Source organism: Orcinus orca, chromosome 1 (assembly GCF_937001465.1).
Source record: "Orcinus orca chromosome 1, mOrcOrc1.1, whole genome shotgun sequence".
NCBI lineage: Eukaryota > Metazoa > Chordata > Mammalia > Artiodactyla > Delphinidae > Orcinus > Orcinus orca.
The window spans coordinates 5384224-5404624 of NC_064559.1; the positions used below are offsets into that span (position 1 = coordinate 5384224).

The following is a 20401-nucleotide window of genomic DNA, read 5'->3' on the forward strand; positions in this document are numbered from 1 at the left end:
GTATAGCATGTTCAAATGCCAATTCTTCCCAGATTTTTCTATAAATTGAACATAATCTCACAGAAAATCCCAGCAGACTTTTTTGTAGATGTTGACAAACTGAGTATAAATCTTATATAGAAATTTAACTAGATTAATTCATATTATGAAATATCCTACCAGAGAATCCTAAAGCTTGAAGATACTTCAAAGATCATAATTTTATGTGGGAGTAAAACAACTTGTCCATTTCCACACAAGAGGGAAGAAACAGATCCAGGATGAGTATTTCCACCTTCCAGTACCAAGTTCTTTAGAGTGGTACATCATGATACTTGTAATTAAGATTAATTCACTTTTAACTTTGCCTAGGAAGAGATTTAGCTTTCCCCTAAAGATGCCAGGATATTTACATGTGCCTTCATTTCTGGGTTTGCCGCAATATATAGAAAAATGGCCAATAATCATGGAAGAAATCTATAAAAATAGTAAATGTCCCAAAGCACATTAGTAAAACTGTAATAAAAAAATACCTGATCTTAGAGATGAATTAATCTTTTATGAATAAGTTACGTGTTTTAAAGACATAGGACCCCTTAAAAATGTTTGAAAACACTAGAATTACAAATGAATTCATTAAAATAGCTACTGGCATTAGCATTCCTATAATTAATTCCTTGTTTGTTAGTGATACAATACAAACCCAAATAAAACCAATCGTATTTTCACATCCTTTTAGAAGGAGTTTCAAAATTTAAGCATGCTGCTATGACGCTGTTCTTCAGGTGTGTGAAGATGGCTGAAAACATTAGTACCTCATCTGACATCCAGTATACTACCCATACCCCCAGAGTAAACCTGTAGCAGGCGTATATGAGTGTAGAAACTTTGTGATTTTTGTGGTTGTGCTTCTTTATGCAAGATAGCTAACACCTTTGCTCAAATTAAGTAGCAACTATTTTTATCAACATACTAACAATTTAAACTCATTTCTTCACATATATCACCCAAAGCTGTGCTTTGGCAGCTCCTTCTCCTACCCTACTTGCAGGCTTCTCCAGTTCCATTCACCACAAGGGAGCTGCCTGAGTAGACATCTTAATAGTAGCTTCGCTCTGGGCATGTTGAGCCCAGTGGAACAGTGACAGGATAAGCCTTGCTTCTTCACTGTGTGGTAGATGGGTTCTCAGAGCGTTCTCTAGATGATGTCAAACTACAATTTAACATGAAAAGCTGCATGCTGATGACGAAATCTTTGTAGCATATCTTACTCTCTGAATAGGACTGAAGAAAGTCCATGTTTTGCCCCTTCTTTAAGGTTAGCAGTGCCATACTGGTGCTCTACATTTGTCTCTTAAAGAAATTTTTCTTTCTGTCATATTTTGCTGTTGGTGGTTGTGGTGGAATCCTCCTTGGACAGGGTATATCAAAGGAATATTTAGTTGTGGCTTATAACTTTGCCTGCCAAAGAAAACCTCTGACCATATATTATTTCTAGGAGACATGCCAAGATCTTGATACTTTTCAGATTCTTTTTTTCTTTTAATTTAATTTTATTTATTTTTTTATACAGCAGGTTCTTATTAGTTATCTATTTTATACATATTAGTGTATATATGTCAATCCCAGTCTCCCAATTTCAGGTTCTTTTATAGTGTACTGACATGATAAACAGTACATAGTGCATTAGGGGCTATATATGGATGCAACTCATAAAGAATATCATCAGTGTTATAAAGTAGATGTATAACTGTCTACATGAAGTTAATAAACACTGAGGAAACTTAAGAATGGTCACAACCTTCTCATAAGGTTTGAGAAGGATCCAATACTTACCTCAGTGCTTTATACATGGTAGAAACTCAAAATTTTTTTTTAACATCTTTATTGGAGCATAATTGCTTCACAATGGTGTGCTAGTTTCTGCTCTATAACAAAGTGAGTCAGCTATACATACACACATATCCCCATATCTCCTCTCTCTTGCATCTCCCTCCCACCCTCCCTATCCCACCCCTCTAGGTGGTCACAAAGCACCGAGCTGAAGAGATGTAAGTTTAATTGAAGTGAAGTTTGAGTAGAGGTATCATAACATGGTGCAACTATTTTAAATACCTATTTACAGTAAATGCTTACAAAATCACCACACTCCCTATTACTGTAACATAATACAGTTGAAGTACTCATCTCACTTCCTCATAACTCATATGATATCATTCTATCTTTAGGGTTTAATAGAGAAGAATATTTGGCACAAAGTAGACACTACATAAATGTTGGTTGATATATGTTTTAGAGAAAAATATGGAAACCTGGAATAAATTGAAATGGAAGGACTAACTACACAAAATGACTAGATAATAATTCTAAGCAAATGCTGAACTACATAAAAATTTCATAGTAAAATTTTTATATGAGCATTTGAAAATCAAAATATAAAAATCAGTGTCTGTACTAACAATATCTGAAGTAGTAAAAATAAAATTAAAAAAATTTAAAAGATAGAACAAACACAATAATTTCCTGTTCCTAAACTTAAGTAAACACTGCAGTATTAAAAACAAGTACTAAGCAGATTACAGTAAAAATAAAATTATATAATTTGTAGCATCCATTCTCTGGGTCTTTAAGTTCTGTTTCAAATAACAGAGATGTTCCAAAGAAGACAAATAAATTTATTACTTGGTTAAATATTAAAACTAAATTGCTTTAAATTCCTTTTAAAATAATAAATTGTATAAGTAAATAAGAGTTCACTTTAAAATGAAAGGCATAGAGACAAAGTTTTAAAATTATGATTGTTTTGCTAGTTAATTTTCCTGAAGAATAACATAACATTGGTACCTTTATTTTTTATGAATTAAGGAAATGATGAGAAGCAAACTAACAAATTATTGTGATAAAAAAGAAAAACTGTTTGATCACATTGAATAAAATTTCAAAATGCATTTCGGGAGTCAAAACTATCAAGAAAATTTTGTGCTAAGGAGTCCTACATTCAATTAAATGACTGAGTAAAAATGAAAAATATAATTACATCATTCACTTTTATTCACTTAAAATTTTTTTTGCTGTAAATTCATTTTAACCAAAATATATAAACACTATGCCATGAAGATAACCTACCTTTTTATCATACACATCTTGCCAGTTTACTCCAGAAAAGAAACTGTGTCTCATAATTTCTTTTGCATCATCTGGTCCTCCACCAAGGCTGCGAGGACAGAAATAAAATTAAATGAGTATAAAACGTTTACATAAGCTGAATGCATAACTACAAAGTTTTTGTGAAATGTAATTTTCTGTGTGTAAATAGTTCTTGTGATAAATAGCCATAAAAATAAAAAGCTTTATTGTAAGATCTAATTTTCCTAATATGCTATTAATAAGAACTAGCCTCAGGACAATATGGTATTTGAAAAGAGCATAGGCTTTGGAGACAAACTTGAAACAGGCAACCGGCTCGGAAATTTATGAGATATATGACAATAAAAAAGTTGCTTAATCTCAGTTTTCTAATCTGTATAATGGGATTAATAATACCAGCCTGGTGGATTATTGCAAGGGTTAGAAATAACATAAGTACCTAGCACAATAAATGGTATTGTCAATTCTATAAACCAAATTTATTTTAGAACGACTTTAGTCAAAATGCACCCTTGTTAACATAAATTCTGAAAAGACTAGATAATTACTTAGAAAAAACTATTTGGAGAGCATTGGTAACAGACAGAAACTCATGGAGTATTTTCATATCTCAAATGAATTTTCACAGAAATGATAAATTTAATCTATGAAATATCACTGCAATATAATATGCTATGCAAGTTTCAATATAAATTAAAAATTTAGAATACTCCCACCCCATCTTTGAAGGAAATGTTATTCAACTGATACCTGACACAATCTGAAATTCAGGTGCTTTCTAGCTTTCTCAGTTTCATACAGTACCTACTAGTCACTATGAAGAAAGGATGAGAGAAACAGAAAAAAAACAGAGAAGGAAGTAAGGTGGGAGGGAAAGAGGAAAAAGAGAAAAAAAGAAAGGACAGGGAAAGAAAGAGGAAAAGAAAGGAAATCTATTTAAATCTGAATTTGATACAGCAAGTTTTATTTGATTTTACTCATCGTTAGGAATGATATGTGCTGGTAAATCCTTAACAATCAGCTCTCTGAGGGAAATTATGCATATACAATATAATGCATTTTCTATATATATTATTATTTTTACTGATACAAGATGTGTGGAAGTAAAACATTATATAGTATTTCTAACCTCAAAATATATAAGCAAAATAGATAAGTAACCTCAAAAGCATAGATAAGAGTAAAATTTAACAACATTATTAAAGAGTGATGAGTTTTGAGTATATTTTACCCGTGATTTTAATGTTCCTGATTTAACTGTAAGTTTATATAATTTAATTTTTAATAATGACTGTATTCAACAACCTGCTCACAAAATTTTTCAAATTTAACAATTGGCTATTCTAAGCTGGTACATTTCAACTCCCAACACAACACTGAGTAAGAAGAAACGCAAGTAGGTCATAGAAAACAAACAATTATACAATTTTAATGAATTCTGGTTATTATTAGGTATAAGAAATACATGACTGGGAAGAATCCAGGATCCTCTGACACACTGTCAGAATGGAAAACAAAACAATTAGCTGATATCTGAATATCTGTAGTGATGATCCTATAGTTCCCACTATCTAGGTCTCCTATCTCAAGATTCATGCAGAATAAACTACACTCCTGATATGGAACTTTTAGATTGGATCAGATCATAACAGTTGCATGCATATTTGCAACTTTCAGACTGGCAAATCTATACTTAGTTAACACTCGGCACTTGACTCCCTGGCCTCACTCTTTTTCATTCTATTTCAAGTTGTATATGTCTCTCTCCTGGTAGAATGCAAATTCTTTGGAGGGGAGAGTTCAGTACTGGATTATCCAAAAAGCATTTTAAAGCTTGTGCTTAGGGAGCCAGGAAAGCAGAAACACCAAGACACAGGCTTCTGAAAAGAATTATTCAACATTTCAAAGTATGCATTAAAGTAGTATGCACAAGAAAAATCAGCAGTTCATTGTATTTTCTTACATTTATGTTATTGTTTATTTCAATACTGTTTTCAATCTTAATTATATATATGAGATGATGGATGAGGTAGGAGTTGGAATGGAGAACTGTAATCATTTTTGTAATTAAAAGGTTTTAATTCAGATTCAGTTTTTCATTTTTATGTCACCCCTCAATTCTCTAGCAATAGTTTGGCTTTGGATATAGACAGCATTTAATCTATATTTATCAAATACATATAAAATTAAAGTATCGGCCATGAATGCTATACAAAGACTAAGAATATACTCTTAGGCTGCCATTTTAGAAGTTGGTAGAGATTCTTTAACACAAGCTTCTTCAAAGTGTGAAACTGTCAAAAATTTCAACGTCAATGACTCCCTAATATACAATTTAAAACTTCAAAATTATATCAAAATATAATTTACATTAAGATATTTTTGTCTAAGAATACCAAATTCCCATATCAGAAAGCCAAACTAAAATCCTCAGCTACTATGGATTCTTCATAACTAGAAACAACATCTAATTCACATTTTCCTTGTGTTATTGAATGCAACATGAGGTCATGCTTTTCCTACAAAATTTGCATAGGAGGCTAAAGGAGATACTGATAGAATAATCATAACGTAATGCAGAATAAGAAATAAAAGCAAGATGAGAGCTGACTCTTTGATGGAACTGATAGCAATTCGGTAAAGAGTATCAGAGAAATTCAGGCAGTATTTAAAATAGTTGAATAGGAATAATAAAGAGGTATACTATAGTGCTAGCTTTGATTACGTTTCCAAAGACTTTTGGAAGCGTCCTTTTGTTGGCTCTTTCTCTTCTTTCTACCTCTTAAATTTTGACATTTCCCAAGACTCTGTCCTAGGCTGCCTTCTTTTTATATTCTATTCTTTTCACTATTCTCATGGCTCCAGCTACCTCCTAGATATCTACAGATCCCCAATCCAAATATTCAGTTTTGTGTTTCTTTTTTTTAAATTAATTTTTATTGGAGTATAGCTGCTTTACAATGTTGTGTTAGTTTCTTCTGTACAGCAAAGTGAATCAGTTATACGTACACATATGTCCCCTCTTTTTTAGATTTCCTTCCAATTTAGGTCACACAAAGCATTGAATAGAGTTCCCTGTGCTATACAGTAGGTTCTCATTAGTTATCTCTTCTATACATAGTAGTGTATATATGTCAATCCCAATCTCCCAATTCATCCCACCCCATCCTTCCGCCCTTGGTATCCATAAGTTTGTGGATACCAAATCTGTGTCTTTATTTCTGCTTTGCAAATAAGTTCATCTTTGCTGGGAAAACTGGACAGCTACATGTAAAAGAATTAAATTAGAACACTCCACAATACCATACACAAAAATAAACTCAAAATGGATTAAAGACCTAAATGTCAGGACGGACAGTATAAAACTCTTAGAGGAAAACATAGGCAGAACACTCCTTGACATAAATTGCAGCAAGATCTTTTCTGACCCACCTCCTAGAGTAATGAAAATAAAAACAAAAATAAACAAACGGGACCTAATGAAACTTAAAATCTTTTGTACAGCAAAGGAAACCATAAGCAAAATGAAAAGACAACCCTTAGAATGGGAGAAAATATTTGCAAATGAAGCAATGGACAAAGGATTAATCTCCAAAATATACAAACAGCTCATGCAGCTCAGTATCAAAAAAACAAACAACCCAATAAAAAAATGGGCGGAAGACCTAAATAGACATTTCTCTAAAGAAGACATACAGATGGCCAATAAACATGTGAAAAGATGCTCAACATGACTAATTATTAGAGAAGTGCAAATCAAAACTACAATGAGGTATCACCTCACACCGGTCAGAACGGCCATCATCAAAAAATCTACAAACAATAAATGCTGGAGAGGAGGTGGAGAAAAGGGAACCCTCCTACACTGTTGGTGGGAATGTAAACTGGTACAGCCACTATGGGGAACAGTATGGAGGTTTCTTAAAAAACTAAAAATAGTTTTTAGTTTGACCATATGACCCAGCAATCCCACTCCTGGACATATACCCAGAGAAAATTAGTTGTTGTGTTTCTATTAAGCACTGGTACTATTTTCAGCTGCCTGCTTGACATCTAGGTTTTCTATAGAAACCTGACTCGGTATAGCAAAACTAATATCAACATCCACCCCATCAAGCCTCCTCCTTTGCCTGTACTCCTTCCCTGTTAATAATAATTCCATTCTCCAAACTAGTCATCCAAGTTGGAAACCTCAGAGGCATCCTGACTCCTTCCCCTTCCTCACCATTTCTATTTAATCATTCACAAAGTTCTATTTAGCACTCTTTAGAACTGCTTTAGGAAGGACTCCATCTCTTATCTGGACAATTCCATATGTATTCTTAATTACTCTGCCTACCTGCCCCTGGCGCTTCACTGTTCTAATCTATCCATGACAAAGCTTCCTGAGTTACCTTTTCATAACACAGACCTGATTACACCATCCCTTACTTTTAATAATTCAGTGGCTTCTCATGCCCTTCTGAATAAAGATTAAATATTTTCTAAGAAAGATAAGGTCCTTACAATCTAACATATCGGCTTCATCTGCCAATGTTACCCAACTCATATTCTACACTCCAGTTGCTGAACTTCTCAAATGCCACGTTCATTTGCAATTCTAGCTGTTATTTACATGTAAAATTCTCTTCATGAAAGCCACTGCAAATTGCAACTCCTTCATAAGCCAGCTCAAGTTTTCCAATCCCCTTAACAGCTAATAATTTCAAAAGCATTTGTATGTAGTTTAACCTGAGCATCTGTGAATATATGTTTTGTGCCCTACATTATTCTATGAACAACTAGAGCAGAGATTACCCATTTTATTTATCCTTGCATTCCCAATATTTTAATGTAGCAGTGGAGGGGCTTGACATATTTACCTTAAAAGGAAATAACAGATAGTTAAAAATACCACATCTTCTCTTTAGACAATATCAACCTCTGGGTAGACAAAACTTTAGGAGTTGTCCTACGTACCAGGCCACTAACATTCTAGAAATTTACCTCACGTGTATTCAACAATTATTAAGTGACTACTACGTGCTATCCCCAGGGGGTGGGGTGCAGGTGGAGGGTGGGAAATGACAATAAAAAAATGAAAGAGACATAGACATGAAAACCAGAAGGAGTCAGAAAAAGATGGGTTAAAAATTCACTACCCTTGAAATCTAAGGCAAATATTAGATCCAAAACTCAACTAGATAAAATTGAAATCCTAGCTCTATATAAAGATTATCTATTGCCAAGTACCACTTGCTACAATAGTTGTGAAACAATCACATCAAATGGAATACATTTTAAAACCTAAACTAAGAAAACGGTGCACTGTAAGGAAGATACAAGAGAAATATGAAATAGGCAAGTATAAACTTGATTTCTATTCTTGTTCTGCAGGAATTTTCTGTGAGAACTAGGATAAATCACGTAACCCTCCCTGGGCCTCATTTTCTCCTCAGTCAAATGGAAATGAGAATAATATCTATCCTACCTACTCCACAGGCTACTAAAAAGCAAGGGACACAAGAGATGCGCAAATGTCCTGACAAAGAACACAAATTCACTTTATAAATATAAGGTAAGGTTTCAGTTACTAGAATTATGAAACATGTTTGAATGGTTCTTCACAAAGCATAAAGGTGACACGTCCTTTATTATGTTTGCTTATTTCTGCTGAAGGTAAAATCATGTTCCTCACAAATTTAAAAGCTAGAAGTATGTGATGGAAACCATCTCTAAGGTAGACAAAGCCCACAATTTAAAATTCATTTATTCCTTCACTCATTAATTCAGTCTGTCAACAAATACATACTGAGCATCAACCACAAACAGAACATTAACAAAAATTATGTGAGGTGTTACAAAAGATTAAACAATATACGAAATGGCCTACCCTTAAGACGCTTAAGGTCTAAGAGATTTTCAGAGACATACTGATATGCGTATATATCTACTGGAACAAAGAATATACACATGTATATACAAACACATATATTAAGGGACATTTTAAAATTAAGACTCATTTCATGTATGAGTTATAAAATGTATGTGTAAATAAATATATAAACATGAACAATGAATACTACAGCTCATTAAGCAAAGAGCTGTAGGATTCCTCAGGTCATAGCTATAGCTACAAAAATAGAAATACAAAGTATGCAAAGACACTTTTTGCCATTAGTCCTTTCAGCCATGCGTGGAAAAGAATTATCTTCAAAGACAAACAAAAAAAGTAGTTAGATATGTTAACATACATACGTGTGGGAGGAGAGTATAGAGACAGTTCTATCTGTTTTATAATGTAAATCAGCAGAAATATAAAGCCCAGAGACTGAAAGGAGAAAAGGGATCCTCCTATCCCCACAATAGCAAGCACCATGGCAATTAAGAAAGTGTTTGTTCATAAAACTCTCAAAATCTTTATGTGGTAAATAAAATCTGTATAAAATTTCCAAGTTAGGAAAGAGTTGAGGGAATTTTTTAAATGTTCTATATTATGCAGTTAAAAATAAGTCAGTGTCTCAGTAGGAAGATGTCTACACCAAATACATTGCTTCTTGGAGTTAGTTATATTTGAATTAATTTCCATATCACAATTCCTAACCACATTCATCAGTAACTCACTGTGTGTTATTTGCGGCTTACCGTTTATTTGGATCCTTTATCAAGAGCCCTGAAAGCAATGATTTTGCATCTGAAGAGAGTGTTCGAGGAAATTTAATGTCTTCCATTAGAATTAGTTCAAAAAGTTTCTCATGATCCTGGTTGTAGAAAGGTAACCTCCCGCACATCATTTCATACATGACAACCCCAAGGCCCCACCAATCCACGGCTCGGCCATAGTCATTATCTTCCAACACCTAAAAGTGAAACCAGTAAAAGATCAATTTTTACACGTTAGCTTTTAAAGTATTATTTATAAAACATAAGATTTTTACATAACCTAGGTAGGCTATTCTGAGATCTTGACATTTAAATTATGAAGCATCCTACGAAAGATATAAATCACACCAAATATGTGAAATGTTCAATATATATCCAGAAATGACTGGGTACCAAAAAAGGTATTGCAACAGATTCTAAGTAAATGAATGTATGAGTGCCCTAAGGATCAAATGAAAACTGTTTGCATATTTTCATTTAGGCCTACTTAATTTTTCATTCTGGTTCCACTAACATGGACTTTAAGTAACAACTTAGAGCTAAACTGTGCTGATTATAGAGAGCATAATGTGTCTACCACATTCTTGTACTGAGAAGAACCAACTACTACAAATCAAACAGTGAAAGATAGGAATAAACAAATGCAATGTACTAGAGAAGAGTCCAGGGCATGACAACCATGAAAATAAATATAAAAACTTTTGGAGGCCCCTACATGTTTAAACTCTTTCAGGAAATATTTAAGCAACAGGTGAATATAAAGATTTACTGTTTGGGTTGTAATAAACTTTAGTATCCAAAGTTTAACTACCTCACAACAACTTCTATTAAACACAAACAATAAAAATTATGGACTCAATATTTATAGGGTATATGACCTTAAATTTATTTCCCAAAACACATTACATGTAAAATAAATTTAGTAAGAAACAATACGCAAGTATAAGTTAGGCTATGTTAGAACAACCTGTTCAAACTGAAACATGATGACGTGCCATTTGTCCCAGAAAGGTAAAATTTGATTTACCCTTCTACTGCATATGTTCCTCATCCAATGGAATTTTCTTTATCTATTTGGATCTTTCAATATTTTATTTTAAGATACTATATTTGAATAATCTTAAAGCTTACTTTATCTGATCCTCTTAGCTTTGGGATAAACAGATCAAGAAAACCATACACATGAAATTAATCAATCAAAAAAATCTTATAATTGATGACATTGGAGAGAATTTGATACAGAACAAAGTAGTACTCATGTTTTAAACTTTCTTAGTTTGAGCTAAGTAAGTATGTTGTTGAAGATTACGCCTATGTGACTTTTATTTAAAATTTAACTAATAATTTTGTAAAACGCACATAATATTTTTGACAGCTACACTATGATTACTATAAATACTATGAAAGGCACTTTGGTAGACAGGGTATTTAAAGGTGGAGAATTTAATTTTAAGAAAAAAATTATGTTACCTAAAGATCTATTTAGTAGTGTTTTCAAATGCTACGAACAGATTGTTTTCTTCCAGTTTTACCAAGACATAATTGACATACAGCTTGATAATTGATATACAGCATTGTGTAAGTTTAAGGTGTACAGCATAATGATTTAACTTATATACATCATGAAATGATTACTATAATAACTTTAATGAACATCTATCATCTCATACAGAAACAGAATTAAAGAATTAGAAAAAAATTTTTTTCCTTGTGATGAGAACTCAGGGTTTACTCTCTTAACAACTTTCATATGTAACATACAGCATGTTAACCATATTTATCATACTGTACATTACATCTTTAGTATTAATTCAATTGTATCATTGTTTTGTGTCTAAAGACAACTAGAAACTGCATTGGCAATATATAAACATAAGTCCAGTTTCTAAATTTTTCCAAAACCCTTTTGTAAATAACAAACTAAGCAAGATGTTTTTGGGGAAAACAATAAATTCTAGTTTCTATCTTTAGCCAAAAATATTTAAAATTTCTACTTGTTTGAAATGAGTAATGTGAGAACATACAGAAAACAAGAAACAACTTGAAGTAGAAGGAATTCTACTTGTGTACTTAAAGGAAATACTGTATATATAATTTTTAAATACCAGTGACTTTTGAATCTCTCCCACATCCAATTAGTAGAATGTACTGTTTGTAGGCCTTTATCTAATAGATGCAAGATTTTACCTAATAACAAAATTTTTTAAATCTAAGTAACCTTTTACTGCATTCCTACAACAGCAACAAAACAGTGGTACATACAATAAAGAGCCAAATGTAGCTTTTAACCTCTTTTTTCATAAAACCATAAAAAGCATAAAAGCTGGATTAACTGCCTCCCGAACCCACATTTCACCAGCCGGGTTCTCATCCCCAGCTGGCAAAACTGGCAATCCTTTATTTTTGTTTAAATACCTGGTTTGCAGCCAGAAGGGAAAGTGAGTACATAAAAAAAGGGTTTTATTTTTGAAGAGAAATAAGCAACTGAAAAATAAAACTGCATTGTAAAAAAATCTGCTTGATAAAATAAAATATATTTTATTTAGCTTTGTAAAACGAACACTGATTCTCAAGATATGCGGTTTTGCTTTTGAACATACGAGCTTTCATTGAAATATACATACATAATGCTACAATTAGAGCTGTTTGCTGTATTACTTTGTACTAAACAAATCTGATGTAATGTATTATCTTACTGACATGTAAAACTTAGGCAATGTTGAGGAGAAAATACCCCAACAACTCAGCCAGGCCTCTTTATCTAAGAGTCTTTGCTATCAATTAAAAAGAAAGATTTCTGTTCAACTCCTACCTCAAGACAGCTGGAAGATGAAATATACAAGAAATAAAAATAAAAGTGATTATAATATTCTACATGTGGCTATATAATAAAAAACATGTTACCACTGTTCATACAACGGCTTTTCTCTCTCCTTATATCTAAATTATTTCAAAATACAATACTTTGAAATAATGTAGAAATTCCAGAGTGAAATTAAAATCCACAGCCTAGTAATATATAAAATTTACATTCTTTAACCTAAGAGTTGCAATTCCTTCTGGTTACCTCTGACGATTTTTTTTTCCCCTAGCAAAAAGGCTAATCTACTTCATGGTTATCATGAGGGTTGATCCAACCAGTAGGATAAATGGCAATGTAGAGGTACAACAATGGTAAGTTACATTTCAACTCCATTAAAATGCAATTTATCATATAATCTAGATATAAATGCAGGTCAAAACCTGCTCCTAAAGAAATAATCCACTGAAAGACTTATCCTGAAGAATTAAACTAAAGACAGTGTCTCTTTTCCATGAAATCAATGTCACTAATGTTTAAACTAAAATCAACTTTAAATATGAATGCAGACATTTAGTATTTCCTTCTACACCTACTGTCCTCTGTAACCATAGATATAGCTTCACTTTATAAGCATATTTAACACAAATGCCCAAACAGAGATAAAGAACAAGTGGGGATTTGGAACACTAAAAGAATGTAAATGTTAAAAAATGACAAGAGGTCATATCAATAAACACTCCAACGGAGCACAAGCTCTAGGAAAAAAAGCTTAGTTTCAATGTTTCCACTAGAAGCCAGAGATTGCTTCACTTTATGATATAATAAAATCTAAGACTCAAGGAAGTCACAGCAGGTTATCAATTACTATTAAATGTTCTGGCAATATTGATTAATATTTGATAACATTTAATGTAGATACTTCTACTTATCAAAACCCAGATGAGTTTAAAAAATCACCATGAACAGCTCTTGAATGCTTACTAATTTCAAAGAATGACATTAAATAATAAATTATATATTTTAAAATGATACCATCAATTAAAGTTCCCAATGTAAATATTTGGCTACTGGGTACTTTCAAAAAACATACTCATTTCAATATTCTTTTACCAATTAAGATTTACTGGGAAGCTGAAGGAACACCTTCCTCAGCTTGTTCGCCAGGCCACACAATGCACTCAAGGCAAGCAGTTATGAGGAGGCTATGTATGCCCTGGAGTGGCTTACTGCTCAATCAATAATCTTGACAGAACAGATGGGGGAAAAAATTAAACATCTAAACAAACTGTCTGTACACCTATGTTGTGAAACTAAACTGCGAACTTGGATGAACCAATTTACCGCTAATTCAAAAACATTTTTTTTCTGGTAAGCTTATATTTCAGGTAACTTATATGTGTGTTTTATATATAAACACACATTTATATACTTTATAATTTACAGAAATCCTTTAATATTCCTAACATCACAGGAATTTGCTAAAAAAATGAACTACAAATCTTCTAATTCAGATTCTAAAATGTATTGCAGCTTCAGTAGAACTATATATTTCATAAGAATTATGAATTCCATGGTTTATTGGTATTTTCATCATAAATATACACTCTCTATCCAGTTTTCAACCACTCTAATGATTCTAAAGAGACTGAAACTGTAAGTGCCATTTGTTCTGAATTAAGATGCTGTAAGCTTTATGGCTACCTCCTAGCATGCAGACACAAGTACTTGCATGCAGCTAACATCGTACTTTCAAAAGCATTCTCTGCCTAGAACAGGCAACATTCCTGATAAGGAGAAAAGCTAAATGGATACAATATTGGTGATTAAATCATACTTACGCATATCTTCCAGAGATTTCTATACTTCCTTTTTATCTTGAAGCAACAAACAATATGGGATTCTAAGAAAGTGGGTCTTTGTAACCAAAGTAAAAATGGCCATTGTAAAACACTATAGGTAATCACTAGTGTTCCCAGTTAGGGTTAGTTTTGTATATGTTCTTATGTTGCAGAGAATTTAAAATTAAACTCTGTGCTTAAATTAGGATCATTCCAAAGTACTGAATGCAAATATTCTGATTGTTAAAACCAAAAGACTATATAACACTGAAAAGAACTTAGGTGAAAAATAGCTACTATAAAAACTGACAGAACTCTAGGGAAGTAAAAGCTGCTACTTATAAATGTTGAGAGACATTAACATTGAACTAAAAATATCATTTTTGTTCATATTTAAACAATATCCAATTTGGGGACAAAATGAGATTTTTTTTTACTATGAAATTTTTTTTAATTGAAATGTAGTTGATTTACAATGTTGTGTTAGTTTCAGGTGTATAGAAAAATGGAATGTTTTTTAATATTATCCAGAAACAGTATGAACAGTCAGCCAACTCATGACAGAATTTCTTAAATATAAATTCTAACTATAAACCAGACAACTTCTGTCTGAACTAATCACTGTGCTCATTTACTTAATTTTCCCCTTAATATTGGTGATGAGACCTTTTCAGAACCATCAGGAAGATGACGGTTTTCAACAACACCTCAAGAGGATAATTGTTACATGAATCATTAACAATTAAATAAAATATTAGGAATGTATACAGTTTGGGGAAAGCTACTAAAATAACTTTTAATTTTTACAAAAAGCTTAGAATTTGAGATCTAGTTTCATAATCTGTTAGAACCAGTAGAATTTTGTCCAAGGGTATGCAAAATGCAACTATGTGTGCTACTATTTTTATCTATAGATGAAATGTACAAACATATATAACTTTAATCTCATTCATTTATTTTAAGATCCCCTAAAGATAATATTGATAGAGCCCATAAAATTGTCTTTTTCATTTATTCTTTGTTGTATTTAAAATAAATAAATAAAATTCCATTTAGTACTCTTAAATCGAGTTTGGTTCTAACTACTCCCCCCATGTACACTACCCTCCATACTACAAACTACCTTCACCCTTAATTTACATGATTCTCTCAACCCATTCTGAAGAAGTTATTGTATCCTTTTGGCCTTTCATTTACATAGAATTTAATTTCCATCTGTGCTATTATCTATATAGAATCACAATGACTTTAAGCAAACCTTTGTATCAAAATAGTTAGCAAGGACTTCCCTGGTGGCGCAGTGGTTAAGAATCCGCCTGCCAATTCAGGGACATGGGTTCAAGCCCTGGTCCAGGAAGATCCCACATGCCACGGAGCAACTAAACCCATGCACCACAACTACTGAGCCTGCACTCTAGAGCCCGCGTGCCACAACTACTGAAGCCCTCATGCCTAGAGCCCATGCTCTGCAACAAGACAAGTCACTGCAATGAGAAGCCCACGCACCACAACGAAGAGTAGCCCCCGCTCACCACAGCTAGAGAAAGCCCATGCGCAGCAATGGAGACCCAATGGAACCAAAAATAAATAAATAAAATAAATAAATTTTAAAAATAGTTATAAAAATATTCTTGTCTATTTCAGATATTGTCAAAATACATATTATAAAAGATATTAAGGCTAGTAGGCTTCAAAAGAAAAGTGAATAAAATGATACCAAGTAAATGTTTTCCAAAAATGAGGTTCTGAAAACTAGGAATACATCAAAAAATCCATTTTCAGCCACTGAAAAACAGTATTTTACACATATGAAATAAAATTATATACACTTTTTTCCTGAACAGCAACCACAACTAGATACTATGTATTTCCCAACAATCAAGTCATTTTTTGCAATCTTTTTGTTAGTTCTAACTTGATTATCAAATAATTTTTATTTTTACACTATTACAGAAGTGCATTTCTCTAGGTTTCCAAAACCACCTTATTCAACCTTCCCCATCTGTCACCATCTGCTTCTTTTTAGCATGTACTTTTTGTGTGATCACATAAGCATGTGAAAAATAACTAACATTCAGATGATTATCTGCTGGTACATTTGAGGACTGGGCATAATAAAAGTGAACTGCCAAAACGTACTTAACACTTTTAATTTTGTTGGGTCTTGCATGTAAGCTACATTTGATTTTCAAACTGTTTTACAGTTGGAAAGTTGATCAGGTACTGCTAACTCAAGAGCAAAGCTGAGACTCTAAATAATTAGCACTGCATAAAAGGATGGTTTGGATTCAATGAGAGCCAAGTCAAATAATAAAATTTAACAGTAAGATTTTATATGTGATTTCTAATTTCTTTATAATTTCTAGGCATGAAAATATAGTAAAGATTATGAAAACAAAATCCCCTCAAAATATCTTATAGTCCATAATATATGGCAGGTAAAATTTATTTCCTTCTAATACAAGAAAGAGCAAAAACACTTTAAAACTGTATACACTAATGCATTTTTAGAGATGTAGCACACTAAATGTATAGTGTATATGCCTGCTAGGACTATATCTCTGCAACCTCTTTTAAAAAAGACACGATTTTTTCCCTTTAATAATAAAGGTCTATAATTCTTCATCAAAAGAAGAGAACAAATACTTTAAAAATACCCTTTTTTCAACCAATGGCATTTTTATACTATAAAACTTTTCTTTTCCTGGTGGTCTTTGCCACAAGAGAAAACTTAAGCTCATTTAAAACTAAAGTTTATTTAAAAATCAGCTATGAGCCTGAGATATAGTACAGTTAATATATCAGCTTTGAACCGATTTCTAACAGTCTTTTTGAAGTATCTTTTAAATACCCTTCAACCATCTTTAAACAGCAAAGCATTCCTACCAGATTAAAAGTTTAGGGACGTCCCTGGCGGTCCAGTGGTTAGGACTCTGTGCTTCCACTGCAGGGGGCACGAGTTCGATCCCTGGTCGGGGAACTAACATCCCCCATGCCGTGCAGTGCAGCCAAAAAAACACACAAACAAACAGAAAAAAAAACAAAAGAAAACAAAAAACAGTTTAAAAGGTAAAGGATGCCACTGCTAGATGAATGATAGGTTGCAGAAAGATCTCTCCATAATGGGTAAACAAGTCTTCTATAAGAAGAGGAGAAGGGAAAATATTGACAATGAGCCCTTCAAAAGAGAAGCAGTGCTCAGGCACATATTCCAAGTCTGATAAACAGCTACTAATCAAGAAAAGTCTGGCATTAATAATGGTATGAACTAGAAATTGCAAGGTTCAAAGAAAGTGAGAGATACCATCTGAAGTAAAGGGAAGAGGCTAGTTTCTTGCCAATCCCTCTCTAACTCTGACCATCTATATCTGATCACATTATTGCCCTGCTCTTAGTTCAAAAGTGATTTTTCCTTGTCCATGACATCAAATCTAAACTTTTTTGCATTCTGATCCCAATCTATGTGTCCAGCCTCCTCTCAGTCTGCTCCCTCTTTACTGTCACCGGACCCTCCCACCACCCTTCCTTTTCCTTTCACCACGCTGTAAATAATTCTAGTAAAGCAATTATTTTCTTGCACAGTAATGATTATTTTCCATATCCTATCACCTTAGAAAATATAGCAAGCTACTTGAGGACAAAAACCATTTCTTACGATCTTTGTATTCCCAGCACCTAACAGAATGCATGATACCTAATAAATATTCAATAAATATTTCTTTAATGAATGAATGAGTGCTCTTCAGTGAAATGGTCCATATCAGAGATCAGAAAAAAGGACTTAAATTCTTGTTTTTAAAAGTAAGAGTATAACACAAAGTTACCCTGATTTAATAAAATGCAGTGTTGGACACAAACACTTAGAATATAAAAATATAACTGCATGAGAAGTTAATTGTTTCAAGATTTGTCATCCTCAGATAGTAACCACAATGCTCACTCTCCCCTGTAAAAACAAGGTGTCAAGATTTTAATTATGAATCAACATCTCTCAGCCATGGGGTATATAAACTTCTTCTGAAGTCCAGACTTCTGCAACATTTTTTTAAAAGGTATACAGAAAGGTGTTCTTACGTGTCTTTAAAAAGAAATTGACAATTCCTTGTGAATTGTAAACTTTCTATTTAGAAACAATTGGACTCTTCCTGCATTAAATTCTTGGTTTTGTTCTTCAGTTGATGACATTTGCATATAAAACAATATCTTTGTTTCTTAGGAGATCATCTGCTTCTGAAATGAGATGTATTTATCTTCTACAGAAATAATTTCCCCTAATCATGACACAACTAATTTTGTTATTCTAAATATGGGATATCATCAGCCGTGGTAAATGTATAGCAAGGGCAATTGGAACTCCAGAGAAACAAAGATTTTGTTTTTCATGACATTCACAAAAACAATCCTATTCTAGAAAATGTAATCTTGTATTTGAATAAACAAGAAACAACATTTCTAAATTTTTACCTAATTCAGCTACAAAAATGGAAAATTTTAACTCCAGATTTCATAGCAGAAAAAATATTATTTTTGGCAGCCCTTGATAAAATAATATTTGGAAATTGACTGTGAAAAATACTGCTAATATTTCAAATTACTAGCATTTATTTACAGTAACTCAACATTCTTGAAATGTAAATTTAATCTCTAACTGAAAAGAACTATTGTAATAATAAACTGGCATTAGTTACTATATGTATAGGAATGCTAGTATCATTCTGAATGTATTCTTATTTCCTAATTCTTTTGATTACCTTTTGCTGTTAGCATTTACAAATCATCTATTTTAAAAATGACAATTATTTACATCTATAAGTGGCCTTGAAATAGTGACTTTTTTGGGCCATGGTGTGTGTGGTTAAAAAAGTAAAAATAGGCTTTATAAGATGAACCTAGTTAGAATCCTGATTCTATCTCTACCACCTCCTAGCTGTGCACAGTAAGTCCCCTACATACGAACAAGTTCCATTCCGAGAGTGTGTTTGTAAGTCCAACAAAGTTAGATTAGGTACCCAACTAACACAATTGGCTACATAGTACTGTACTGTAATAGGTTTATGATAGTTTTCACACAAATAATACATACAAAACAAACAAACACAAAAAATAAAGAAAACATTTTTAATCTTACAGTACAGTATTTTGAAAATACGGTAGTACAGTACAACAGGTGGCATACAGGGGCTGGCATCGAGTGAACAGGCAAGAAGAGTTACTGACTGGAGGAGGGAGAAGAGGTGGGAGATGGTAGAGCCGAAGGATCGTCAGCAATAGGAGACGAGGGCAAGCTGCAATTTCACTCACGCCTGACATTGATGGAACACGTGTTTGCATCTTTGAAAGTTCGCAACTTGAAGATTCGTATGTAGGGGACTTACTGTACAGATTACATTAGAAAAATTCTGATCCTCAGTTCCCTCACCTTTAAAAAAATAGGTTTCCTATCACAAAAGTTTATTCCAAATATGCAATGTACATATATAGCATGTGGCACATAATACATGTTCAATAAATAGTTATCTTCATCCATCAAAGATTAATGCCTCCCTATTTGGCTCTAGCCACACTAACCTTGTTGGAGTTTGAGGGAAGAACTGAACTTGTTCTGCCTCACAGTTTTTATACTAGCTGCTCTCTGTGTTTGGAAAGCTCTTCCCATCTATTTTTACAATAGTTGCCTCTTAGCATTCAGGTCTCTGATTAAACCTCTCTTTCCCTGAACATTCTATCTGTAGAAGATTATATTTTCCAAAGACAGTTGTAACAGTATCTCCCATCTCACATGCTCTTTTACAATGTAGAGGTGGGGTCTATGTTACTACTCCTTAAATATGTGTAGGCTTAGGAATTCTAAACCAATAAGCATATGACAGAAATGATGTGCAGTTCCTGAAACAAAGCCATAAAAGGGGATTCAAAGAGAAATGTTCATAGCAGCATTATCAGCCAAAACCTGGAAGCAACCCAAATGTCCATCAGCTGCTGAATGGATAAA

The 20401-nt window shown here is 32.9% G+C and overlaps 1 protein-coding gene across 5 annotated transcripts in view; it reads right to left on the reverse strand.

Annotated features, from left to right (window-relative positions):
* Positions 1–20401, reverse strand: part of AKT3 (AKT serine/threonine kinase 3) — a 395966-nt gene that overhangs the window by 76653 nt on the left and 298912 nt on the right. For all 5 annotated transcript variants that reach the window (XR_007478810.1, XR_007478809.1, XR_007478811.1 and 2 more), the window contains 2 exons: positions 9751–9965; positions 3106–3193 (listed from right to left, as the gene is read on the reverse strand). Coding sequence is in view for 2 of the 5 variants with exons in the window: in XM_049713583.1 (XP_049569540.1) it covers positions 3106–3193; positions 9751–9965 (303 nt within the window). In the remaining 3 variants the exon portion in view is untranslated. The remainder of the gene's footprint in view (positions 1–3105; positions 3194–9750; positions 9966–20401) is intronic.